At 49.7% G+C, this 27,803-nt stretch overlaps 1 protein-coding gene and 1 long non-coding RNA gene across 3 annotated transcripts; both read left to right on the top strand.

Annotated features, from left to right (window-relative positions):
• Nucleotides 1-2,737: 2,737 nt before the first annotated feature.
• LOC116762036 lies at nt 2,738-11,284 on the top strand. The gene is made up of 3 exons (XR_004352203.1): nt 2,738-7,618; nt 7,978-8,102; nt 10,810-11,284. It is a non-coding gene; the product is annotated as an uncharacterized LOC116762036 (long non-coding RNA).
• A 3,386-nt stretch (nt 11,285-14,670) lies between these two features.
• Nucleotides 14,671-27,069, top strand: LOC116762035 (trem-like transcript 2 protein). 2 transcript variants are annotated; one of them, XM_032648703.1, is made up of 5 exons: nt 14,671-15,611; nt 17,945-18,265; nt 20,801-21,221; nt 22,528-22,634; nt 22,936-27,069. In XM_032648703.1, exons 1-5 carry the CDS (start codon nt 15,563-15,565, stop codon nt 23,028-23,030), a joined length of 993 nt encoding a protein of 330 aa, XP_032504594.1. In that variant the 5' UTR covers nt 14,671-15,562; the 3' UTR covers nt 23,031-27,069. The 2 variants fall into 2 exon arrangements, with proteins under 2 accessions (XP_032504594.1, XP_032504595.1); XM_032648704.1 differs by having other exon boundaries at nt 14,672-15,611; nt 20,801-21,191.
• Nucleotides 27,070-27,803: the final 734 nt, after the last annotated feature.

Here is a 27,803-nt window from a genome sequence, read left to right as displayed (position 1 = left end):
GCACTGATCCCATACAGATTATCTCTGATCATCCAGCTGAGTCCATTAGAAGGTGATGAAGGGAATTCATGTCATCCTGGTGCCGTGATGAGAGTCTTCTGAGAGGCACTGGATCCAGAAGCTGTTCTGCTCAGCACATCTATTGATATTTTCCTGGCCAAGAGAACCCAGCCACACGGAGGCTGTAAGTGCATGGCATGCAGTGTTTGCTTTCTCAGGTGGCTTGTTTGGGACCTGCATTTCAGCAGTTTCAATGTTTCCTCTGTTTGTGAAGTTGACAAAAAAGGCTAGGGCAAGGGAGGAACCACCGTTAAATGCTCTCTAGGAGAGGCAGAGCACTTTAGGGCAGTCTCTCTCGAACTGCAGTCCTTAGGCCACCCGCATCAGATACTCCTGGAGCATTTGTGTAAAATGCAGATGCCTGCCCCCCCCCCCCCCCCCCCCGCCAGACACCCACTGAATCAGAGCATGGGCTGTCTCTTGGTGGTTCTCAAGCTTGTTTGGGAGATAGGGTTCTAAGGAGTCATCGTGCTCCTTTCCAAACACCACGACGCATTTATATATTCATCCTGAGTTAACCAACTGCATGATTTGGTGTGCTTGTGTGATTAATTTAATTATAGATGAAATAATACTTCAGTTCAATATATTAAACTCGCCTGAGGAATTACACACACTAAATTGGAAGGCAAATGGTTGTACTGGACGCTCTCCCACTTGCACCATCAGGCCCACTCTCCATCCTTTTCCTCCCTGGTCTGTTCCTGGGAACTGACCAGGCTCCCTTTCCCACCAGCTTCTGGTTGGGTGTGGCCAGTAGGCAGCAAGAAAGAAGGGCAGGGGATGGAAAGAGAATGAGGTCAGAGTTTTTATCCTCTGGGTTCCTTCTCCGTGGAGAGGCACGAGGGGCCCTCAAGGCCCCTTCAAGCCTTGCATCAAACAGCTGTTATCTTCAAGTTTGGGCAACTGCTCCGGTCCCTTGATTTTAGGCCACGGCAAGTAGTCACTCACCACTGCTCCAGCCCCAGGGTACTGCAGCCTCCCTTAGTGGTTTCCCCGAATTCTACCCACACTTTCATTAAACACTTCTCAGTCACCTGTTTCAGTGAGCCACCTCTTTCTTGCTGGGACCTTGACCTACACAACAGTGTTATGTGGTTAATTACACAGGCCTTGGAATTAAACAGGACCCAGGTTTGATCTCAGCTCCGTCACATCCTTGATGTATGTCTGATCTTGAGTAACTCAGTTAATCTTGCTAGGCCTCAGCCTGAAGATATTCCTCACTGCCTCAAAGGGCATAATAACCAGGGCTTCCCTGGTGGCGCGGTGGTTGAGAGTCCGCCTGCCGATGCAGGGGACACGGGTTCGTGCCCCGGTCCGGGAAGAGCCCACGTGCCGCGGAGCGGCTGGGCCCGTGAGCCATGGCCGCCGAGCCTGCGCGTCCAGAGCCTGTGCTCCACAACGGGAGAGGCCACAGCAGTGAGAGGCCCGTGTACCGCCAAAAAAAAAAGGGCATAATAACCAATACGAGTCATGATTCTTGATGCTACCAACTGAATCCAATCCTGGCTAGCAAAGGAATTTAGAAAGATATTGGTAGCTCACAGAGTCGATGAGAAGGCTGAAGGACCCGTTTTAGAAAATGGCAGAAACCAAGTTATAACTTGAGACAGTCCAGTGGTGTTGCCGTTGTCACTGCCCCTGTACAGGTGAAGCCACCAAGTACTTACCACCATACTATTCCTGGACTCTCAGTGCTTCAATTGCCTCTGAGTAAGTCACTTACAACTGGCCCTGCATCTTGTATCGCACCCCTAGGATCCAGAATCCTGGGCAGAATCATGCATTTGCCCATACTTAGGTCAAGTCACATGTCTGTACCATAGGTGCCAGGGAGAAGGGGCAGAAGAAATATCTGCCTCCATGCTCAAGGGAAGGGGGCCTCGTGAGACCCAAACACTGGGGCATAGCCCCCAAATGGGAAAGGTATTGGGTGCTGGAGAGCCAAAAGATGACAAGTGTTCATTACACAATCCCAAAGCTGACAGAATTAAACGAGATAACCTGCGTAAAGCACCTGGCACACAGTAGAACTTCAATCCATGGAGGTCACTCCTGGTGCTGTTATAATTGTGGTCTCCAAGCTCACGCCTAGACTAGGAGCTCAGGGAAGCACACACCTCTGACGTGGGGAGAGCCCCTGAGGAATGCTTTGGGGCCCGCCTGACTCACACACAGCTCTTACAGGTATCCTGTTTGAACCACTTGCTTCAGAATCACCTGGGCTGCTTGTTAAAGCGCAGGCTCCTGGGCCCTCTCCACACTTACCGAATCAGTATGTCCGGGGTGGAGCCCAGGCACGTGTCTGTTTGCTAAGCTCCCCAAGTGATTCAGCCATATGCCCACCCTTGAGAATTGTGGTGTGGCATAACACGAAAGATGGTGGGTCATCAGGAAGGCTTGACTCGGGCCTCAAAAGGCAAGTCAAATCTGGATGCACAGTGTCAGGCAGGCAGGGATAATGGTGGGAGGGGTTGTGGAATGTAGTGGTCAGTGGTCAATGATGAGAATGTCTTGGTGGCCTGAGGAAGTGAGTGGAGCAGAGGTGGGACATCAGATGGGTGGGTCTAGACTTGCTCCGGTGGAGAATGGGGAGCTACTGAGTGTTGCCCAATTGGGCTGTGACAAAATGAAAGCAGGAAGGAAGATGTCACAAGGGCAGTGATCTCTCTTTTCTGCTGCTGCTTCTGCATTTTCCTGAGCTGCCGCCTCTCATCGCATTTTCCTCAGGGTTTCCCAACTGCAAACTGACAACCAAGCCTCTCAGGGAAGATGGAAAACACCCAAGTGGGGCAACATCCTCCAGTAAATGGAAAAGGCACTGAAGCGACTGGCACACAGTGGGTCCAGGGAGCAGGATGGAGTGAGGGGAAGGGCTCTGGGGGTGGCCGTGGCTACCGCTGCTGCTCTAGGTCTCAGGTAAGGAGAGGCAGGGAGAGGGATGTAGATGGCCAAGTGGAGGTACCTACTAAGAGGGGTTTTCTCTCATTTCTTAAGGAGGGACTTAAGAGAGAATGAGATCAGGGTATGTACATGTTAGAGACAGGAAAGCAAGAAAGGAAGGTCATGAATGCGGACTGTGCTGGTTGACCCCATCCCATCAGGGATTGGATGATGAAATAGAAGGTGGAGGTTCTTCTAGAGCATCTTGAGGTTGAGAAAATTATGTGAAGTCAAACAAACAGTCTCTCCTCGCTGTGCTGATATCCTGGGAGACGTCAAGAAGTGTAAGGCAGTCTCCCCCTAAAGGAATCAGGCGCTAAGGCATAGGGGCATTAATAGAGGAAAAGGCAAATGACGACAAAAGGGTCAAGCAGCAACATGAAGGCCAAACTATGGTGGAAGTCGCTCTAGCAAGCCACAGAGAGGGGATGTGGAAAGAAGGTAAGGGCAGACAGAGCTGGGTTCAAATCCTATCTCTGCCATTTTCTACCTATGTGACCTTAGGAAGTCCTCTCTCCTCTTTGAACTTCATTTTTGTCATTTGTAAAGAGTACCTACTCAGAAATACTCATTTGTAAATGGTACCTACTTCAGAGGGTGTCCTGAGAGTTTAAAAGCAGACTGATGTAAACTACTGGCTCAGGATTTATAGCACAGTAGGTGCCTAGTAAAAGGTATAGTGGATGATGATGATGTACCCAGGTGTAGGGTGATCAGTGGTATTGAGGACCTGTTCAGGTAGACTCCCAGTGCTTTCCTTTTGTCTGTATCTGAATATGGTATTTAAGCCAGAGTTCTAAACTACCTTGGGGAGCTCCTCATTTTACCCTGGGTATTTCCCACATATACATGAGGTATACATGTTTAAAAGCTTGTTTGCTTTTCTCTTATTAATCTTCTTTTATTACAAGGATGTCAGCTGAGAACTCAGAGGGTAGAGGGAAAATGATTTTTCCTCCCCTACATCTGTCAACCTCTAGCCTCCTTCCTCCACTGAGGTCTCTCCAACTTCAGGCAGCCTTTTTGGACCAGATCTATGAAACCTATGCTGGTAGTTTCACATATGTGCAGCCCACATCCGGTCCATGGGACGTACCCATTTCATTCACCCCAGCAAACTCATGGAGCCCTGGTGGATCCCCATACAGCCATCTTCTCTTCACTCTACCGTGGGGACAGCTAGTCATTGGCAGTCTCTGCCCATTGTAGTTCTCAGGTTTGAGTCAGACTCCAGTCTGCTGTGTCTCCCAAACTCCAGGGGATGCTTAACAAGCTCTCCAAGTTGTGACCCTGAAGCCCCTCTCCCTAAGCTTGTGGTAAGGGGCAGGTGTCCACTCCCTTCTGCGCCCAGGGTCACAGGACACCAAAACTGTCTCCAAGAATCCTCTCCTAGTCTTCAAGATCCCCACAACTTTATACCCTTGATGTGGGCAAGGTTTAGATACCTTTTTGTGTGTGTTGCACTGGTCTCCCAGCTCACTCTGGAATGGGGCATCTATTTCCTTGGGACTTCCATTAGTCAAGGTTCAGCTGCAGACAACAAAATCCAATGTACCTATGTTAAGTAGAAAGGGATCCTTTTAAAACAGAATATTAAATGGTTTACAGAATCAGATCCTACTCTGAGCTTCTGGGAATGACTGTCAAAGCCACACTACAGCGGGGGGAGATTAAGGGGCCACTGCTCTTCCCACAGTCAGCACTCTGAAGAATCAGCAAACTTTGCAAATCAGGAAGCTACTGGCATAGTTTCTCCAGACCCACCCCACGTCAGCCACACTCTATCCCACCAAAGTGGATGCCTTTTCCCCTACTTAACTCAGTTCCAAATTTGTTTCATACAAATGCCTTTGATGGGTAAAGCCTAAATTATCTCTGGAGCCCTAGCTGCCAGAAAACCTGAGAAATGATTGTGCAGACCTTTCATAATAAAGAGGCCCACGAGAAGGAGGTGGGAACGGAATTTAATTCCACAGCATCTGCCCAAACAATCTCAGCGAAAACTGAGATGAAAATAGTTCACATTTTAAAGATTTTCTTTCTTGCTGTCAGTGAAAGACAAATTGAGTGGAAAACAAACACCCACTCTTTGTTGTGTTATGGCAAATACATTCTTTTATCTATTATAGAGTTATGTTATAACAGCAAGTTCCTATTCACCAAAAATAATATTTTGGATATTATTATATGCTATATATCACCCTCAAGCCATAAAAAGATACAGACCCAGAGAACAAATTCCAAACTTTATGGTACTTTTCTTGGAAACTTCAGTGTGTTCTAAAAAATGAATCCTATTTCCCATCCATCTACTTTATTCTATTCCTGGGATACTGACATAATCACTCATTGTGCAGTGACATTTGGAAAATTCACCTTCCACGGCAGTCACGAAAGTAAAAATAGTTCCACTTTAGCGTCCTGTAAATTGAGAGTTTTCAGAACTTCATAAAATCAGAAACGAGTACTTTAGGAACCAAGTGCAGGTCTTTGGGGGTAGGGGTTGCTGTTTCTACCAATTGCGGCTATTATATTGTGATCCTTCCTCAATCTTAATCCAGCCCCGTCTTTGAAAGACTTGCCTTGAACCCAACTTCCCAGTACATTCGGACCTTGCCTTATCTAAGCCGCTCTCAGAGCTCTGTTGAGGCTGAGTTCTCCTTGAACTCCGTGAGGAATAAGTTCAGCTTTCTCTTATTAACACGTTGTGCTGGGGATATTTGAGAAACAGCACGGGACAATGTAATTAAATCCATCCATTTCCCCCTTATGACTTATGCTTTGGGGTCTTATTTAAGATGTCCTTTCCAATCTGAAACACAATTATATTCTGAATATTGTCTTTTAGACAATGTATGAAGAGAGTCTCACACATTATCTTCTATTAGCTTTACAGTTTTGACACAAACAGGACACAACAAAGAAATCTGCCCCTTAGGATGGTGGCAGGGTCTTGTTAAAGTCCACCTCCGTCATTTAGAGCTGTGCTAGTACTCTAGCCATTAACCTCATGTGCCTATTTGCATTTAAATTAATTAAAATTCAACGAAAAATAAGAATTCAGTTCCTCAGTTGCACTTGCCTCATGTCAGAGCTGAACAACCACACGTGGCGAGCGCCTACTGTGCTGGATGGGCAGGTACAGAACAGCTCCATTATTGCAGGAAATGGTGTCAGACAGCACTGCTTTCTGTATTTCTGTTTCAACATAACTGGCCGGCTAACAAAGCTTTCAGTTCCTTGTTATAAATTTAGTGTCTTACTAATACAGATGAAAACTTTTTATAGCACACTGTACTTTCACACCTGGGTAGTTTGCTTTAGCGTTTCCATTTAACTAAAGCAGATTTTCCTCTTAGAGAATCACACTTCTGATTTTGTACTTTCCTTTCTCAGAGAAGGGTTTATATTATTTTGGTTCTTCAATCCTTTTGCCCTATTCCCCCCAAGTCCCCTCCAAAGCCTTCTTGCCCTCGCACAAAGCAAGTGCAAGTGCGGCCCACTTGGATGGATGAGGGGGATACACTGCCGGAAGCCAGGGTGCATGGGGGCTGCTCGGCAGTGGGCAAAGCACTGGGGGGCCGGGTGTTGGAGGACAGGGTCCAAATGCCCAGCTCGGCTTTGATATCTTTCTGTGAAGTCTGTGAAACGTGGGCAAGTCACTGGCCTGCTCTTCAGCTCAGCCTCCACAAGAAAAAAGGCTGGAGACCCGCTCTGGGGTCCCCTCTGCATGCGATCAAGGCACATGTGTGAACAGCGATGCAGAGTTGAGCAAAGCAGGGCTCACGCGGTTAAGTTAAGCCCCCTTGGCCCTCGGGGGACTCGCAGGCTGTCTAGAGAGGTTGGAAGAATGTCCACAACAGGGTGGTGACAGAACACAGCACAGAATCAGGGCCAGTGCAGCCAGACGCTACGTGCTCAGGGCAGGGTCGGATGGTGGCTGCAGGCTGGAGTCCTCTGCACCAGCTTCTTGCAAGAGGGCCCCCTTGTGGCCCAACACAAGTGAGGCTAGTTGGGGAGTAGCCCCCAGAGGCATTCCGGGGGCTGGTGAGGGGGACAAGCTCCAGCAGCCTGAGGCACGACCAGCATGGAGTGGGACCATAAGGAGACTGGACACCCCGGGGGCTAGAGACAGGGTGGGCACAGATAATGGGGTCTTAACGCAGACCCAGGCCTCTAACCGAGCAGTGAAGTCCAGTTAATGCAGGGGAGCTGAGCACTCTCGTGAGCTCAGTAAGCAAGACACACAGTCAGGGACAAGTAGCTGTAGACCCCTCCCCAATTTGTCCCCTCTTCTCTGGGCTGCCTAGTGACCACTTGGCCTCCAGGTCTCTTCGTTACTTTCCTCAGAAACTCCAGCTTCCCAACTCCTCTCTCCTGTTGTCGCCCTTCTCCCTGGGGCTCCTGGAGGCCCAGCTCCGCAGCAGGACCGGGGCAGGGAGACTTCTGCTCATTTTAGGGAGCGGAGATAATTACGTTACCTGAACAGGACACTGTGCATACCAAACGCACCCAGGGAGAGCTGGGTTATAACCAACTGGGAAAAACCGTGGATTCAACACCCACTGGAATGTATGCCTGACCGGCGTGCAGTGCAGCAAACCCACCTCAGGTAAACTAGTCACTTAAAATGACCCTACTCGGTGTTCTTTAAGCCTAATCAAACTAAGTGTTTTAAAAACGTTTTCTTTGTTAGTTATCAAGTGCTTATAAATATTTTGTGCAAATAGTCTCTCTCCCTTTTTAAGTGAAATTTTTTATTTTAGAGTAGCTTTAGGGTTCAGAAAAATGAGGATATTACACAGAGTTCCCATATATCCCACACCCAGTTTCCCTTATTGCTAATATCTTACATTAATGTGGTACATTTGTCATAATTACTGAACCAATAATGATATATTATTATTGACTGAAGTTCGTACTTCATTCATATTTCCTTAGCTTTTACCTAATGTCCTTTTTCTGTTCCAGGGTTCCACCCAGGACACCTCATCACATTGAGTCTGCATGTCTCCTTAGATTCTTCTTGGCTGTGACCATTTCTTAAAATTTCCTTATTTTTGATGGTTTTGACAGTTTTGAGGAGTACTGGCCAGGTATTTCATGAAGTCTTTCATTTGAGAGTTGTTTGATGTTTTTTCTCATGGGGTTAGGGGTTTGGGGGAGGAAGACTGCAGGGGTAAAATGCTGTTCTCATCACATCTTATCAAGGGTTCATGCTATCAATGTGATTATCACTCTTGATCTTAACCTTGATAACCAGGCTGAGGCGGTGACTGTCAGTCTCGTCTACCATAAAGTTACTCTTCCCCCCTTCTCCATGCTGTCCTCTTTGGACACTATGGATGGCCCACACTTAGGGGGTGGGGAGTTATGCTTTCCCTCCTTGAGGGCAGAGTATCTACATAAATTATTTGGAATTCTTCTGCATGGGAGATTTGTCTGTTCTCCCCCATTTATTTATTTATTCAATCATTTCCTAGGAACCATCTTTACAGTTCCTTGAATTAAAACTTTGCCCCCCCCAAACCTCCCAGGGTGGAAAGACATCATTGACCTCCCCCATGCCTGGAACTCAGGACCCAGCTCGGGCCACCAAGGGCCCCTGACCACTCGCAGGCAGAACACAAAGTGAAAGAAAAGAGGAACAGCCTCTTCACCACGGTTTCATTTTGGGCATCCCCAGGCGCCCCCAGCAACAGTGAAGGAGTGTGACGGGGTGGAAGGTGTGAGCTGTGGAGATGGGGAGGAGTTGGGCCACAGGGAGCAAGTGAGGCTTTTTAAAAATGTTTTGGTCACGCCACGTGGCATGTGAGATCTTGGCTCCCCAACCAGGGATTGAACCTGCACTCCCTGCAGTGGAAGCGTGGAGTCTTAACCTCTGGACCCCCAGGGAGGGCCCGGCTTTTTGCTTCAAAAGCATATTTTTTTTGAAGTATAGTTGATTTACAATGTTGTGTTAGTTTCAGGTATACAGCAAAGTTATTTATATATGCTGGATTCAAGTTCTTTCTCCCAATCCATAGCTTGCCTTTTTGTTTCCTTAAATAGGTGTTTGATGGGCAAAATTTTAATTTCTCATTAAGTCTAGCTAATCAAAATTTGAAATTTTGTGCTTAGTGTTTTTTGTGTCCTATCTAGAAAACATTTGACTAGCCCAAAGTCATGAAGATACTCTCTAATGTGAGGCTTTTTTCTTTTTTAAAGTTTTTTAAAAGAGGAACAGCCTCTTACTTTCCTCTACAATGACATTCTAGAAGCTTTATCGTTTTAGTCTTTACATTTAGGTTTATGGTCCATTTTAAACTAATTTTCATATATTATATGAGGCAAGACTTGAGGTTCGCTTTTGTCCTTGATCCAGTTGTTTAAGCATCAATTTTTTAAAAAGACTTTTTTTCATATTTAATTACCTTTAGCAAACATTGATTTACTGTATATGTGGGCCTATTTCTGGATCCTCTATTTTATTCTATTGATCTATTTGTCCTTACACGAATACCACGCTGTCTTGATTACTGTAGCAAATATTTACATCAGATAATGTAAGTATTTCAACCTGTTTTTCTTTTTCAAGATTGTTTTGGCTATTCCATAACCTTTGCATCTCTGTATAAATTTTAGGATCATATTGTTAATTTCCACAAATAAAATGTCTATTGACTGATGAGTGGATAAACAAAATGTATATCCATACAATGGAATATTATTCAGCTATTTAAAGGAGTGAAGTACTGATATAACGTTGCAGAAAGTACTGCTACAACATGGCCAAATCTCAAAAACACTACCCTAAAGGAGCCGATCACAAAGCACCAATATTGTATGATTTTGTTTTCTTGAATTGTCCAGAAGAGGCAAATCTATAAAGATAGAAAGTAGTGGTCACCTGGGGCTGCAGTGTGGGGAGAGGCAGGAAAAGGGAGAGTGATAAGCTGGAAAGTGGCCTCCCCAAGGATATCCACATCCTAATCCCCAGAACCTGTGAATGTTACCTCATATGGCAAACCAAGGGGCTTTGCAGATGTGGTAAGTTAAGGATTTTTTTTTTCTAAACATCTTTATTGGGGTATAATTGCTTTACAATGGTGTGTTATTTTCTGCTTTATAACAAAGTGAATCAGTTATACATATATGTATGTTCCCATATGTCTTCCCTCTTGCGTCTCCCTCCTTCCCACCCTCCCTATCCCACCCCTCCAGGTGGTCACAAAGCACCTAGCCGATATCCCTGTGCCATGCGGCTGCTTCCCACTAGCTATCTACCTTACGTTTGTTAGTGTGTATATGTCCATGACTCTCTCTCGCCCTGTCACAGCTCACCCTTCCCCCTCCCCATATCCTCAAGTCCGTTCTCCAGTAGGTCTGCGTCTTTATTCCTGTCTTACCCCTAGGTTCTTCATGACATTTTTTTCCCTTAAATTCCATATATATGTGTTAGCATACGGTATTTGTCTTTTTCTTTCTGACTTACTTCACTCTGTACGACAGACTCTAGGTCTATCCACCTCATTACAAATAGCTCAATTTCGTTTCTTTTTATGGCTGAGTAATATTCCATTGTATATATGTGCCACATCTTCTTTATCCATCCATCCGATGATGGGCACTTAGGTTGTTTCCATCTCCGGGCTGTTGTAAATAGAGCTGCAGTGAACATTGTGGTACATGACTCTTTTTGAATTTTGGTTTTCTCAGGGTATATGCCCAGTAGTGGGATTGCAGGGTCATATGGTAGTTCTGTTTGATTATCCTGGATTATGTGGCTGGCACTAAATGTATTCACATGTATCCTTATAACAGGAGACAGAGGGAGGTCTGAACACGCACAGAAGAGAAGGTGATGCGGAGATGGAACAGAGAGATTTGAAGATGCTGGCTTTGAAGACTGGAGTGATACAGTCACAAGCCAAAGAGTGTTGGCACCCACTGGAAGCTGGAGGAAGCAAGGGCTAGATTCTTCCCTAGAGTCTCTGAAGGGATCACAGCCTTGCCAATACCTTGATCCTGGATCAGTGATACTGACTTCAGACTTCTGGCCTCCAGAACTGTGAGAGAATATATTTCTATTGTCTTAAGCCACCACATTTGCAGTAATAGGAAACTAATGCAGGATGTGACTGCTAATGGGCATGGGGCTTCATTTTAGGGGGACGAAATGTTCTAAAACTGGACTGTGATACACTGAAGTGTATACTTTAAATGGGTCAATTTTATATTATGTGAATTATATCTCAATAAGGCTGATATACGATGTTTGTGGGGACTCCCCTGGTGGTGCAGGGGTTAAGAATTCACCTGCCAATTCAGGGGACATGGGTTTGGTCCCTGGTCCGAGAAGATCCAACATGCCGCAGAGCAACTAAGCCTGTGTGCCACAACTACTAAGCCTGCGCTCTAGAACCCGTGAGCCACAACTACTGAGCCTGTGTGCCATAACTGCTGAAGCCTGTGCGCCTAGAGCCCGTGCTCTACAAGAGAAGCCACCGCAATGAGAAGCCCGCGCGCCACAACTAGGGAAAGCCTGCGCGCAGCAACGGAGACCCAATGCAGCCAAAAATAAATAAATAAAATAAATAAATTTATTAAAAAAAGACATATTAGACTAAAGAGCCCTTAAACTCATTAAGAAGAAAACAAACAAATAAAAATGAAAAAAATCTGAAGAGACCCATCTCAAAGAAGATATGTTGATGGCAAATGGATACAATAAGATATACTCAGTATCATTAGTTATTGGAGAAATGCAAAATAAAATCACAATGAATACTACTGCACACTATTAGAATGGGAGAAAAAATACCTGGCAACAATAAAATGCTAGGAAGGATAGGGAGCAACAGGAACATCAATGCAAATGCAAAACGGGCAGCCACTTTGAAAAACAATTAGTTTCTTTAAAATTAAACATAATCTTACCATACAACGCAGCAATTTCACCGTAGGTATTTACCCAAGTGAAATGTAAACCTATGTTCACACAAAAACCTGTGTATAAATATTTGTAGTAGTTAAAAAAAATTATTTATTTATTTATTACACAGCAGGTTCTTATTAGTTATCTATTTTATACATGTTAGTGTCAATCCCAGTCTCCGAATCCATCTCACCCCCACCCCCCTGCTTTCCCCCTTTGGTGTCCATACATTTGTTCTCTACATCTGTGTCTCTACTTCTGCCTTGCAAACCAGTTCATCTGTACCATTTTTCTAGATTCCATATATATGTGTTAATATATGATATTTATTTTTCTCTTTCTGACTTATTTGGAATAACCCCAAACTGGAAACCAAATCTGATTGTCCCTGACCTGGGAGGGATATGTATAAACAATTGTGATACATCCATACAATGGGGTCCTGCTTTGAAGTAAAAAGAAACAAAGTACTGATATACTCAACACACAACATCTCAAATGCCTCATACTAAGTGAAAGAAGCCAACTTAATATGCTTGGCTGGAGGAAAGGGAACCCTCCTACACTGTTGGTGGGAATGTAAGTTGGTGCAGCCATATGGAAAACAGTATGGAGGGTCCTCAGAAAACTAGAGTTGCTACATGATCCAGCAATCCCACTCCTGGGCATATATCCGGACAAAACTATAATTCAAAAAGATACATGCACCCCTATGTTCATAGTAGCACTATTTACAATAGCCAGGACATGGAAACAACCTAAATGTCCATTGACAGATGAATGGATAAAGAAGGTGTGGTACATATATACAATAGAATATTACTCAGCCATAAAAAAGAATGAAATAATGCCATTTGCAGCAACATGGATGGAACTAGAGATTATCATACTAAGTGAAGTAAGTCAGAAAGACAAATGCCATATATCACTTATATGTGGAATCTAAAATATGACACAAGTGAACTTATCAACCAAACAGAAACAGACTCACAGACAGAGAACAGACTTGTGGTTGCCAAGGGAGAGGGGGTTGGGGGAGGGATGGATTGGGAGTTGGGGATTAGCAGATGTAAGCTATTATATATAGAATGGATAAACAACAAGGTCTCACTGTATAACACAGGGAACTATATTTAATATCCTGTGATAAACCATAATGGAAAAGAATATTAAAAATGTATATATGTATAACTGAATCACTTTGCTGTACAGCAGAAATTAACACAACATTGTAAATCAACTATACTTCAATAAAAAATATATGCTACACACTGTACCAGTCCATTTTTATAACATTCTGGAAAGGGCAAAACTATAGAGGGAAAAAAAAAAAACCAGATCAGTTTCCTAGGAACTGAGGGTGGAGCAAGGGGAGAACTAAAAAAGGACACGAGGAAACTTTGGCGGGTAATGAAACACTTCTATATCTTGATTATGGTGGTGGTTACAAGTTCCCATGGGTTTCTCAAACTCCCAGAACTTTCTACCGAAAAGGGTGAATTTTACTCTATGTAAATTAGAACTTAATTTTTTAAAATCCAAAATAGAAAGACACAAAAATATCCTGCTATGTTAAATTATTTTGTACACAAAAGCCTAATTAACGTATACACATTTTTAGAGATTTTGATAAATCCTTCCAAATTTCCCTCAGAAACATTGGATCCAGTTTATACCTGTCTGTCAATGGAATGAGAGCATTTGGGTTTTTATATCCTTGTCAGCACAACTATCAGTGATTGCACTTTTCACAAGGCCTCACTCAGGGCTAGGGACACAGCAGGGATTTAATAGAAGCATTTATTCCAAGCACATGAAGTCCCCACAAGAGATAAATGAGATTTTCCCTGAGTCCTGAAGCCATTTACTGTTCTGATGGAGGAAAGAAAGGAAGGAAGATACCATGTGTGTTGGGAGGAGAGACAGCCTCTGAACTCCGGGGTCTGAGGAGCAGTGTTAAACTGGGGGAGAATATGAAAAAGGAAGGGTGAATAAGGAAAGCATACTATGTCTTATGGGGGCTGAGAGGTCTGAAGTGACAACTGTATCTCATTTCTATATGCTGGTGCCCAGCACCAGGCATAGCACATAAGGCTGTAAGAACAAACAAACTGATGAGTGAATGAATGAATGTTGAGACTAAAATTTGGGATCAGCAAAGATAAAACTTCCTTGCTCTGGGAATTGCGGGTTCAAGCTCCGTTTAAGACTGTGGCCATGCAAACTTGAGGACGTTTGACTCTGAGTCCTGTCTAAGGAGAAGAAAGTCAGCATAGGTGAGTAGGGGGAGGGCACATAGTCATGAGGGTCCACCTGGGTCCCCACGCACATAGGAGCCTACGACACAACTCCTGGATGTCAGAAGTCTATCCTTCTGATTCTCAGCCCTGGGGACTGAGTGAAGGGTGGGGTCTTGGGCCAAATGCTGGGTCATTTTAGCTGGAGCTGGGCGGCTGTATAGGAGAGATAGGGTTGGTTGAGAGGAAGTTGAGTGCGCATGCCTGTGTGCTGGCTGGGGGCTGGAGCAGGGGAAGAAGGGGTAGGGGGCGTGGTTTCTGGAGAAGAGGTGGGGGAGGGGAAGCATTGGGGCTGCTTTAGGAAGGCTGCAGCAGGGAGCCGGAGTCTTGACAGAGCTGATGGGTGATTAGAGGTGTTGGTAGGAGAGGCAGAGAGAGGGATAAAGGTAAGGAGATGTGAGCATTGAAAAGGAGAGGTAGCTGCCGCTTGTGTAAATATGAGACAGTGCATGAGTGTGTGTGTGTGTGTATGAGAGAGTGTGTGAGTGTATGTGTGAGTATGAGAGAGTGTGTGTATGTGTGTGTGTGTGTGCGTGCGCAGGCATACGTGAGAGCACGGGGGCTCCTCCCTGAACCCAAACTTTATGCTCCGAGTCTTACGATTTGAATCTTCTTTTCTCCTGTCACTCTAACCATGACAAAAATAAGGTTGCATTTGAGTATGTAAGGGGTTATTTGCAAGTGTGAGCATGAGTGACTGTTCTGACCAGCCAGGAGCCTGGGAGAGAGAGAGGCAGAGAGCCGGGACAAACACACAGATGCACGAATGAGTGCATGAATAAGCACATGGGAGTTTACAAGAAGCTCCCCTGAGTGTGGGTTCGTGAAAAACGCTGGGTCTGAGATGCCCCACCCAAGCCCCGTAGCCTGTATCTCTGGGTCTCTGAGCACAGAGGATTCCAGGGACGTCTGTGCCTGAGGTTCTAGAAACCTCACGCTAGCCCCCTAGAATAATGAATAACTGGCTTCAAAGGATGGCATTCCTAATGGACCAGATTCCAGGAGGGAATCCAAAGAGGGTGAGGAGTCTTCTGACCCCGAGAGCCCTCCCTGGGCTGGGAGGCCCCGGACCGGGTGGAGCAGCCACACCTGCCTGAAGTTTTGAGTAAGAGGGGGTGGAAACTGCACCAGCACCGCCCTCTCGCAGGCCCTGCGGGCCCCTGCGGTCTGCCGGTCACAGTGGGTCCCACAACTTCCTCACTTCCCTAAATGGGCAACTTCATATTTAGAACCCCAGGTCTTCCCTGGCAGCCCCAAGTGGTACGTCCAGCATAGGCCTGGGGCCCTAACCTCGGATCCCTGCCCCCTGCTGGACTTGTGCCCGTCCCCACTGCTGGGAGCCATGGCTCCCGCCTTGCTGCTGCTGCTGTGGCTCCAGGGCCCTGTCGCAGGTGAGAGGGTGGGCGGGTGGCTTACGGGGGAGGGAATGGTCTGCTCCTGGACCCGCTTCCTGCTTTTCCTTTGCTCAGTGATCTTGTGGGGTCGGAGGAGGAGGAGACGGTCTGGCTGACCTCGTAGCTCCCCAGCAGAGACCGGTGAGAAGGTGCCCTCCTAGTTATCTGGCCCCGGGCAAAGCTAACCCAGGCCTCACAAACTAAGATAAAGCTCTGGACCCTCTCTGCATGGGCCCCTTTATCTGCCTGTCTTCCTCAGGACCTCTGACCAGGGCCACCCCACTTCCTCACACACAACAAGCCCTCATCCCTTGGCCTCTGTCGGGAGAGCCCTGTTTGGTGCCTATGGGAATCATTACCTTACGTGTGTGCGCTTTGAATTTGCTTTTTCTTGGAATGTTGATGCCACGACCTCCGTCCTTACCCCCTGTCCTGGGGTGGGGGTAGGGAAGCAATCCCTGAAGCAATCTCTCCCACCCCACATCTACTAAATGCTCCTTGAGGGGGCCTCACCCCATCCTGCCTCGCTTGCTGCCATGACAACCAAGTTACCATTTCCTGTTCAGTTCTGCGCACCTCCTGTGTGAGGGGTGGAAGGTGGGCACATGTAAACACAGTGCCCTGGAGACCCATTCCAAGGTCACCCTATCTGTACGCCTCTCCCAGAGAGACCCGCTTTTCCAGGCCAGAAGAGTGTCCCCTGGGGTCCCCCAAACCTGCCACCTGCCAAATAATTGAGTTAGATCCTTCTGTTTAACTTGCATGGGACAAAGAGATACGAGAGAGGGCGTTACCTTACTCCAAGCCTCAACTCTAGTGGCGGCTGGGTTGGAAACTAAGGTGGATGTCTGGGGTGCTGGGCCTTTGGCTATCACAGCTCTGGGTTCCATTGGGAAAGTCTGGAGCAACCTGCATTTGGGAGAAGGAGACGTGCACTGAGCATGTACTACATTCAAGGCACTGTCCTGGGGCACAGTTCTCAGAGTCAGCCAGAGACAGATAAGAAACAGAGACATTAAGTGATCTGCTCACATGGTTAGTCAGTGGTAGAACCCGAGTTTTAACCTATGTTTATTTAGACTCCAAAATGCTGTCCACTCTGTCCTACTGGGGAGAACTGTGTGCGTGTCTGCAGAAGGCTCGGAGGGTGTTAGAGGAGGAAATGCCAAGCTGAGGGTGGGTAGAGGGCTGGAGGACCCTCACTGCAGCTTTCTCTCTCTCCCTGTTCCTGATTCACCACCCCAGCCTTAGTTTTACCCCCTCCCCATCAGACCACGGGTTATGAAGCTCACTGACCACATCTTCTTCCTAGGCATAGAAGGTAACATATGAACAGTGAGTAACTGTAGAATTCTTTGGTTTACACTCCATTGGGAGTGTATATAAATGTCCAGGCATATCGGATCTATGGGTTTTAGGTAACTAGAATATTTTATTTTTTCTTTTTTTTGCGGTACGCGGGCCTCTCACTGTTGTGGCCTCTCCTGTTGTGGAGCACAGGCTCCGGACGCACAGGCTCAGCGTCCATGGCTCACGGGCCCAGCCGCTCCGCGGCATGTGGGATCTTCCCGGACCAGGGCACGAACCCGTGTCTCCTGCATCGGCAGGTGGACTCTCAACCACTGCGCCACCAGGGAAGCCCATAGAATATTTTAAAATTAAACATCACCTAGAATGAACTCAGACAACTTGCTATTTAAAAGGTGACTAGAGTAAACCTGTTTTTGAAACAAATAACTACTCTTAATATTTTCAAAGATTGAATTTTCTTATCTACCTAAGTTCGTTGTGCTCTGGAATTTCAGAATGATGACTTGCGTTTGTGTCTGTGTCTCTGTCTTATTGAGGGCAGGACCTGACTCTTTCCCACAAGACCCTGAAGACAGGGCTTATTATTCTTCCATCAGACTAGAAAATGCCGCAAAGAAAATGGCTGCGTCTGCTGAAGTTCCCTGAGTGTAAGGGCTGAGTTTCCTTCGTTAGACTAGGGGCTCCCTGTGGGCTAGGCCTGTGTCTCCACCATCAGACTGGGCGTCCCTGTAGCGCTAGCCCTATCTTCCTCATCATTTTAGGATTCCCCAAGGGCACAGGACTACTGTCTCCCCCATCAGTCTGGGAACTACGGGGCAGGGCTAGTGTCTCCTCCAACAGACCAAGAGCTCCCTGGGGGACGAGCCTGTGTCCCCCTCCATTGGAGTTGGGCTGTATTTCTTCTTCACACTCTTGAGTTCCATGACAGCAGAGCAATATCCACCTCCTCTCCCTTCACCATGAGCTTTGAGTTTCAAGATGCTTCCTTCCTCCTTTCTCAACAAGTCGTGTCTCCCCAGGTGCCCCTGTCGAGAGCGTGTACTCCAAAGTGCGGCACTTTGAAGGGGAGACTCTGTCTGTGCAGTGCTCCTACAAGAGCCGCAAAAACCACACAGAGGGTAAGGTTTGGTGCAAAATCAGGAGGAAGAAGTGCGAGACTGTGTTCACCCGTGTTGGGGTGCAGGGGCCGCGCTATTTGCTGCAGGACGATACCCAGGCCAAGGTGGTCAGTATCACCATGGCGGCCCTGAGGCGCCAGGACTCGGGCCGGTACTGGTGCATGCGCAACAACTCTGGCATCCTCTACCCTCTGATGGGCTTCCTGCTGGAAGTGTCTCCAGGTGAGCAGGCCTGCTGGGGCACTGGGATGCTGGGGGGGGGGGTGTCCTCCCCGCCCTGTACTCCACTGACATCAAATATAACAATAATAATAATCCATCAATAGGCATGATGTACAGTGGGGTTTTCACAATTCCTTTACAGACAGCTTCATGGGCATTCTTGTCACCCTTTTACAGATGAAGGAAATGAGATGTAAAAAGTCCTCGCGGCTCTGACTTTGTCCAGGGTCACAGAACTAGCAAGTGGACGAGATGAGATTAGAACTCAGGACTCTCTGTGCTTGTTTTATTCAATCATCTGTTCCATATATATTCACTGAGCCCTGATTCTGTGCCAGGCACTATTCTAGGCTCTGAGGATACAGTGGTGAGCAAAACCGGACCCATTCCTACCCTAGGGGAGGTGACAGGCAATAGCACATTGTCAGATAAACAGTTGCAGATAACAATAAATGTTCTGAAGAAAATAAAACAATGTGATGAACTAGAAAGTTCAGTGGTGGGGGGAGCTACTGAATTAGTGGGGCATCAGAGAAGACCTCCCTGAGCAGACGACGTCAAGCAGAGCCTGCGTGTGATGAGAGCTTTCTAGCCCTGTTGAAAGTGGGTGATTCAAAGGGCTTTCCAGCTGGACAGAACTGCACGTGCAAAGTCCCTGAGGTGAGAAGAAGCTGGTCCATATTGAGTGTGGGGCAGAGTGATAGAAGATGAGGCTGGACAGGCAAACAGCAGCCCTAAAGTCCATGATTTGGGGTTTGAGTTTTATCCTAGGTAGAATAGGAAGCTATGGGAGAGTTTAGAGGAGGTGATATGGTGCCTCGTCTTTAAGGTTATCAAAACTCTCCCTTGAGTGTAGAAAAAGAGAGGAGGGCCAAGAATGTAGCCCTGTGCTCCTTCCACATTTATAAGATGGGAAAGGGTGAGGAGCCAGACAAAGGCAGCCAGTGACTGTGAAACTTATTATCCACCCTTCCCTGTTCCCCTAACCCAACTGCATCCCCATCTTCTGTTGGGTCTGAGCTAGGGTAACTGCTGTCTCTAAGATATGGAGCAAATCTCATTCCTTCCCTCTCCGGGTTCCGATTTAGCCCTAGGGAAGGAGTCGAAACCAATTTATTGAAGCCTTAATTTGCAGGGATACAAACATGAAATGGTTTTATTTTTCCCTTAGTGTATCCCTCTGTTGTACTATGTCAGATCTCACTTTCCGTCTCTTAACCACAGTTTGGGGAGATTCCAACTTTGCAGACCTTTTCAATTATTAGGAAATGAGAAATGCACAGGCAATTAAAAAGGCCAATCTTCTAGCAATATATGCTCTTCCAGTCCCCCTTGAAAACCAGGTTTATGGCCCCAGGCACTTGAAGTGGAGAAGGGGGACTGCTGCTGTCCAGCTCCCCATCCTTGATCTCAGGAGGTAGGGAAGGGGTACCCCTCTCCATCACCTCCTCCTGGCCCTGCCCCTCCCAACCCTTTGGTATATTGAGGCAGGCATGAAGGAGAGGGAAACGGTTGTGTGACTTCACTGACCCTTGTAGGAGGTCTCTCTCTGTTGGATGTCACTCCTTTTCTGCCCACTCTTAGATCCTCTGTGGCCAAATGCCAGCTCTCCCAAGGCACCTGTGTCTGAGTTCTTTGAAAGGTCCTTTGGGGGCCTCTTCACACGGCTGAGCAGGATGATGTGGGAGATCTGGCTCCAGATCAGCCCCTTCCCCCATCCCCACCCTCACCAATGCCACTTGTTCTGGTTCCCTTGCCCAGAAAAATGGGTGCCTTCCACGGTGACCATGTGGCTCTCAGGAGGGCATCCTTGCACACATAGTAGTGGGAAGCAGCAGCAGCCAGCAGCAGCCCTCTCCCCCTCACCATCCCTCTCTATTTTCCTGTTCCCTGATAAGAGTCAACACTGCCTTCTAGACTGAGCCCTCACAGCTCCTACCACTCCCTCCTCTTCTACCATCCAAAGTCCAAACTTCTTCTAGAAAATGGGATGATAAAGGCCTGAACTGATGCATGAAGGTGGCAGGACCAGTTCCTGTGTCTCTTAATAAGCCCCCAAGGAAGGCACCTGGCCCCGCTGCTCATGGCGTTCTTTGGGATCTGGGCCTTTGATGCTTCCTTGTCTTCGTCTCTGGATCCCAGTCACCAATCATGGAGCAACTGGGAATGTTCATGTTCAACATCAGAGCAGAGAAATCTCTGACTTACAGGAATGAGGAAGGTCCAGGAAGTGACAAGAGAGATGGGGGTGGGGAGGGAAGTGTCCTCTTGGCCCAGGTGGCCTGACAGGGGACACTAAAAATTTTGTGAAAGGCTCTTCCTTCTTTCCTGTGCCTACTTCCTCCTCCCTGACCTCACCCTCTGAACAAGCACGCACCTGGTCCCTCGGCAGAGCAGAATCCTAGGTCCAAGGTCAAGGAGCAAAAGACAAGGACAGGTCCGACCCAGACAAGCGTGTGGGCTGCCGGGAGCTGCTTCTAGCACCAAGGCCCCCGACTCAGTCTCACCTTCCTCCCTCCCTCTCTGGTCCCTCAGCCTCCACAACCAAGAGAAACACTCCTCTTACGAAGCTGCCCACCATCCTCCAGAGTGGAACTGTCGTCACAGCAGGCCCAGCCCTCACTTCAGGCCCTGATGCCCCTTTCACCACCAGCACGACGGTGTTCACACCTGGACTCCTCACCTTGCCTAGACTCTTGCCCTTCCCTGCCTCAGGGAGCATCAGACTGACCTCTGTGACGGGCTACGGCTTCACTGGCACCAGCCCCTCCACCACGGGGCCCAGTAGGACCATGGGGTCCCAGACAGTGACTGCGTCTCCCAGCAATGCCGGAGCCTCCGCTGCTGGCCCAGCCTCCACCCCCACTAAGGCTGGGCACCTATGCACCATGGGATCGCCCACCACGGGAATGTGCCCCACTGGCAGGTCTCTCCTCAACCTATTATCCCCCAGCAGGTACCCGGGGGCCTGGGTTGAATGCCATTTTCCCAGACATGGCAACAGTTCTTGGTGCCTGAACAGACCCCAAGGTGAAATGTTGCAGCAGACCAGCCCCTTTCGCCCACTGGGAACTCAGTTTGGCCTGTTGCTGAATGGGAGGTGGGAGAGGGAAGCTGGGATGGACATGGGACAGAAATGATGGCAGTGGGAAAGGAGGGCAGGGGCTGGGTCAGCACAAGAGTCTGTGGATGAAGAGGAGAGGGTAGGGACCAGACAAGGGGAGCAGCCTGGGCAGTAGGAAGTGGGAAATGGGGACACTTCAATTTGGGTTCCCTGAGGAGTGGACTCTGAGACCAGGATTCACATTGTATTTGGAACACTGGAAAGAGCATGGGGAAGTGAGACAGGGAAGGGACGGCAGCAGATAGAGAACTTACTGAGGCTGGTTATCACTGTGGGCAGCAAGAGCTCAATCCCATTGGGGAGACTCTAGGGTCCAGTGTCTAGCAGCCACCTGGAGGGCAAGGGAGCTGGGGTATTTATACACCCACTCTGTTGGTCATTGGTAGAGGGCTGCCTGCCATGCGTGGCATGGAGACAGCCAGTGACAAGAGAAAGCCCTCAGGCCCCCAAATTTTTTTATTTTTTATTTATTTATTTTTTTTTGGCGGTACACGGGCCTCTCACTGTTGTGGTCTCTCCCGTTGCGGAGCACAGGCTCCGGACACACAGGCTCAGCGGCCATGGCTCACGGGCCCAGCCGCTCCGCGGCATATGGGATCTTCCCAGACCGGGTCACAAACCTGTGTCCCCTGCATTGGCAGGCGGACTCTCAACCACTGCGCCACCAGGGAAGCCCAGGCCCCCAAATTTTTAAATGGAGTTGCTGAGGACTGGTGTACATGGAAGTGATACAGAAAGGGAATATAGGCAGGGCACCTATAGCACCTGTTCCAGAGGACAAAGGTGGGAAGTGCCATCCTCAGTCACCACGAGGAGAGTAAGAACGTTGGTCTCTTCCGTCACAAATGGGGGTCTCTTAGAGCACTTGTCCTCAGCAGATTTGGGGGAATAATGGAGGAGAGGTACTAAAGTGGAGATGCTTCCCTTCGCTGGGGGCAGGGGGCTTCATCCCCTTACCTCTGAGCACCTCACTTCCTTCTCCCACAGCTGGGTCCCCAAGGAAGGGAGGCCATCACTCCCCGCGGGGACTGGCAGGTTTCCCCTGGTCCCACTCCTCTCCCGTGGTGTGCAGAAAGACGTGGGCCAGGGTGGGGCACCCTAGTACTCACCTCCTCCGCACTCTGTCCTGTCTCCGCAGGCACCAGGACTTCTATCCTGCTGTGCTCGTGGCGGTGCTGGCCTTGCTCCCAGTGCCTGTGATGCTGATCGTGGTCTATGGGTTCTGGAAGAAGAGACACATGGGAAGTGAGTAGAGCCCACCCTCCTGGCACCCCGAGGACAGAGCGCTGGGGGGTTTGACACCCTTTCCAAAGTGCCCGACTGCCCTCGGTCCCCAGATGGTGTGTCCTCGCCTGTGTCCAGTCAGGAGGACCGTACAGCACCCAGGTGAGGGAGGTGGGTGGGCAGGCGGCGACAGCTCAGCGTAGCCTTCTGGGGCTGAGCCAACAGCAAGCGGAGGGCAGAGGCAGAGGGGCTGGGCTGGCCCAGGAGCTGTGGGTGGTGGGCAGGGGGACTGCCCTCTTCATCTCTGTCCCCATCCTCGCAGGCTACAGCATGTGCCGTGATCCTGCCAGATCCTGGAGGGACCCATCCACAAGACCGGAGCCTCCGTGGAAGCCTGCTTGGTCTGAAGCCACTTAACTGTATGGTGTGGGGGAGCTTCTCCCAGAGGGGTCCCGGGAGACCAGAGGAGGAGTGAAGATGGGGACCTGTCTGGATTGGAGCCAGGCTGGGGATGAGGACTGTGCAATGCTGGACTCAGGCCTTCCCAGAACCGGAGGCTGCACTGCATCCTCTCAGTTCCCCTGGGCTGCCTGGAACCTGGAGGGGGACAGGGGGCAGAGCAGGGGGCACCAGGTGGGAAGTCCCTGGGGGAAGGGGGGGAACCACTGAGGTGATTCTGCTGAGAGCCACAGACTCCTGGGCCCTGGCTGGATGGCAGAGAAGCCCCAGGTGTGCTGTTTGCAGACAGAGACCTCAGCTCCCATCGGCCTTGGAACCTCTTACTATCAAGCTGATGGGGGGAGGGGTAGACAGCTAGGGCTGCCCTCTCCCCACCCGGGGCTCTGTCCTCAGTTTCCCTCCGCTCTTTTCAAGCGTCCCCATGCCCTTGGGGGAAGAAAGAGTCCAGAAACAGCCCGTGTCCCAAGGGTCCCATCCTGGAAGAGAAGAAGGAACAGTGACTAAGAGTTGGGGGTCGCCAAAGGTGTTGGAGATCCCAGAGCTGTCCAAGCCCCCCACCCCCTGGGCCAAGTGTCCTCTACGGGGCCTCTGGATGGGCCCTGATCTGACTGTGGCTGCTTGTCCGTCGAGTCCTGGGAGCCAGCAGAGCCCACACTCCCGCTGCTGCTGCCTGCTGGCCGGCCCCTCCAGGGAAAGCTGTGACCGGGCAGCTGAGAACCCCTCACCCGCAGGACCAGCTTGTCCCTCGACTTGCATGCAGAGGCTGATCAGGGCTCTCTCCCCCAGTTCCCACACCCAGGCTCCGGGTCTGAGCTCCTAAAGAGAACAGGGGGCCCTTGAGAGTCCAATGGAGGGGAGGCCATGGCTCAGAGAAGGGGGGGTCACCTTCCCTCTGGGGACTCATTGTCCCCTGGGAAGAGAGGACCCACTGGTGACACAGCAAAGACACCTAAGAGCTGACCAGAGCCTGGAGGACTGCCTGGGCCGGGAGGGGCAGGGAGGATGGAGCTAAGGAGCCTGGGCCAGGGGCCCAATGGCCGGGGGTGTCTGCCCCTGCCTCACTGGCTCGTGCCTCAGAGTTGGCTTCTTCTGCGGTGAAGGCTGAAGAATATGGACTGCATTCCTCCCCTAGGGAGGGGTATCCACCAGCCTGGAGCCACTGGAATGAGAGACTGGGGGGAGATGTGGCCTGTCCACCCTTGGTCTTGGGACACAGCCCTCGCAGGTGGGAGATCAAATGTCATAGTCAGGGGAGTGACACAGCTGGGGCCTTGGTGGGCAGCCAGCCTGCAGGTGCCACTCCAGGATGGAAGTGGGGAGGGAGGAAGGGGCAGGGGGCAATCCTGGGGGACAGCAGGGAGGCAGCACCTCTTTCCCATGTCCAGGAGAAGGCACTAGAGGGGAGACTCAGACTGAGGAACTGACAGACCTGGTGCCAGGACACACACACACACACACACACACACACACACACACACACACGGTGATAACCGTCCTCCTGATCCTGGTGTGTAACTAGGACGGTGTTTATTCTCCACCCTAAAACCACACGCTGACGGCCCTGCGCCGGCTGAGAGCGGGATGCTGGGGGGTGCAGAGGCTCAGGACTGGGACCCAGGGATGCCACCTGTCACTGTAGGACCCTGTGCAAGTCACTAAGCGTATTGGGCCTCACTTTTCCTCTCTTGTGAAAGGGGACGCTAATTCCTACCTCTCAAGACTGTTTTCAGGATAAAATGAATTAACACGAACCTCAAACACTGAGTAAAAGCCTCACGCTGCTTGGTCCTCCAGTTCTTTTCCAGGTCTGATGCTTGTCACATTCTACTTTTAAAACCATCGGATCCTATTTCTCTGTTTTGTACTTGACGGGAAGGGGCTAGGGAGGGTGTAGGGGGACATGGTCTGGTCCCAGGAGGTGGGTCTGGGCCCAGGCAGAGGCCTTTGTTACCTGATGTCATGCCGAGTAGCTGTTAGGTGGACCGACCATCCTTATTTGCCCAGGATGAGGGGCTCCTGGAACCAGACACACCTCCCACCCGTGGAGCCTGCCCCCATGTGAATCCATGGTAAGGAAGGACACAGGGTGCTGAGAAGGAGGTGCAGACTCCATACCCAGCTTCCTAGCTCTTATGGGCCAGGGTGGCCTCTTTGGACCTCCAGGCTCCAGGACATTTTACTCAAACCCTGGACCCTTACATGCTCCTTCTGTTTGCCCTTCTCCCCGGAGCTCCAGGGGTATCCAGACCCCCAGCAGATCCAGGGCGGGCAGGTGCAGGGCAGGGGTAGGTGTCAGGCCAGAGCTGCTACTGCCTTTGGTGGACGAGACGAGGAGTCTTCCTGAGCAATGGACTGAGACTACGGGACATACCTGCGAAGGGCTTCCTGTCGTGGCCAAGGGAAGGAACAAATACAGGAAGCCCAGCACCCACGGGATGTTCACTCTGTGAGCCCTGATCTGATCCCACAGGACACACGTGTTCTTGCTGTGAGGCCAGCGGGCAAGGCTGAGGTTCACAGTCCCAGTGGCTACAAATGTGCTTTTCATTCTGCATCACCCTGCGTGGGTGGACGCCGCTCTGTGCAGCCCGGCTCCTCCTTCGGGCTGATGGGCTTCTTGCCCCTGTGCTGGGAGTAGTGAAGGCGGAAGGCAGCCTCACGCCTGGGGCAGACCCTTCCCAGGGCAGCCCCCCGAACCCCACTGATTGACGCAGGGGGTCTGAAGCCCCGGCACCCCCTGCCACCTTGGCAAGTTCTGAAGGGTATTCCATTTCCAGAATGGCTCCCAAAGTGACCTGAGCTTCCTGTGGCCCAAGGGCAGCCTGACTTCTCCTGCCTGTCCTGCTTCCCCTGCCCTTCTCTTCCCCAGCCTGGTCCCCGAGCACTTTAAACTTCCTGGTACTAATCACTGCCTCGGAGTCTGCTACCCACAAGCCCAATCTGCCCGTCTGCTTGTTTACAGGGTTGTCTCTTTTCTTTGTTGTTTCTCTAGTAACCATTAATGGCCTGTGACAATTGTTTTTCTGTAGCTCATATAAAGACAATTTTAAAAAATGTGTTTGATTAGTGTGGCCTTTCAGCAAACACTATGGAGTGACTACGGCAGGCTGGGAGCTGGGGCACAGGGATGACCTGAGGGGCAGAGATCCTTTCTCCTCCTCTCCCTCCCCCTCCTTCTGCACCCATTTCCCCCTTCCCCTCCCCTCTGATGTTCCTGCCCCCAGCTTTGTTCTCTCCCACCCTTGCCAGGGACCCTCCCTGCACCTCCATTCCTGGAAATGACTCTCCATCTCCCTTCCCCTCTTCCCTCAGTCCCCACAAAACTTCCCAATTCCCAGGCAGGCCTGGGCGGGAAGTCTCTGACCCCTGGAGACCTTGCAAGTGTCCCCTAACTCTGTCATTCACCTTCAGCCCCTGCTTTTCTTCGGTGGGGAGGAGAAAGTTGAGGCTTGGGAGGAACTGGTAGGAGAGAAGGGAGAAGGAAGGAGGAAAGATTGGTTCTTAATTTGTTACCAAGTCCAAGCTCGTACTTCTTGCCACACGACAGGCCAATCCATGGAGAGACAAGCTGTTGGGATAAGGAATAGCGATTTCATTTGGAAAGCCAGCAGACAGAGAAGATGGTGGACTAGTGACTCGAAGAACCATCCTAGCCCAGTTAGAATTCAGGTTTGCTTTATACTAAAAGGGGAGGGGGTGTGGCTGGTGGCTGCAAACATCTTGGTGCCAGCCAGACCCTGGAGGGGATGTGATAATCCTTTGTTCTTGTAGTTGTCTACGCAGGTCAGGTCACCACGTTCCTGTAAATCTCCAACAAGACAAATGTGTTTCTCTGTTGTGCAACTTTGTATCTCTATATGAATGGAAAAGTGTTATACCTTTAAAGGTCAGAGCCTTGAGAATGGGCTCTCCTGTATATTTCAGGCCATAAACAACATTCTTAACTCCAAGCAAAAGCAATGGAATACAAAGGTGAAAATAAAAGAAACAGATCCAATATGGAGTCAGATTCGTTCTTCAGTATTACAATTTCACCATGGTTTCCTCCTGGGCTTTTATGGCTTTCTCCACCCCAGAGGGAGTGAGACAGGCTGACGGGGAAGAGGCTGGGCACAAGAGAGCCAGAGTTCCCTGGAGTCTCTATCTAGTCTCAGATGTAGCACCTGCAGCTGAGGGTCCCACCTATAGGCCAAGGTCTCCCCCTCTTCTCCAGGCAGGCTTCAGTGGATGGGCTGAATCCCCCTGGCTCTGGGTTTCTCTCCTCAGGGGCTTCCCTGCTCCCTTGCTTTCCTCCCCCCCAACCCAACTCAAGAAGAGGGCCCATGGCCTGGGAGGCCACATACCTGCTGCCACCTGTCCTGCTGGTGCTCTTGGCCTCAGACGAGGGGCAGGCAAGGAGGGCAGAGGGATCAGGGCAAGAGGAGGGGGAGATGGCTAAGTGAGATAGGTATGAAGGGGGCTCTGGGGAGGAGAGGGCAGGGACAGGGTGGCACTGTGGCCAGAGGCCGGCTCTGGGGCTCATTCGGAGTGTAGACACAAAGAGGGTGGCTCCCTGCAGGGGGGAAGCCCTCATCTCACAGCCCTGCAGTGGCAGTTGGCAGGGCTCCCTGACCTGAGGGAACAGAGGCCAGAGTTGCTGTGTAAACTAGAGGACAGGACAACTCCGTGCAATGCTGGTATCCACCCCAGCAAGGCTTAAAGATGAAAACCCACACAGGGAAATATCAGCAC

This window comes from Phocoena sinus, chromosome 11 (genome assembly GCF_008692025.1).
Source record: "Phocoena sinus isolate mPhoSin1 chromosome 11, mPhoSin1.pri, whole genome shotgun sequence".
Classification (NCBI taxonomy): domain Eukaryota; kingdom Metazoa; phylum Chordata; class Mammalia; order Artiodactyla; family Phocoenidae; genus Phocoena; species Phocoena sinus.
Note: the sequence above shows the minus strand (reverse complement) of the source record. Positions and strands in the feature narration are given on the sequence as shown.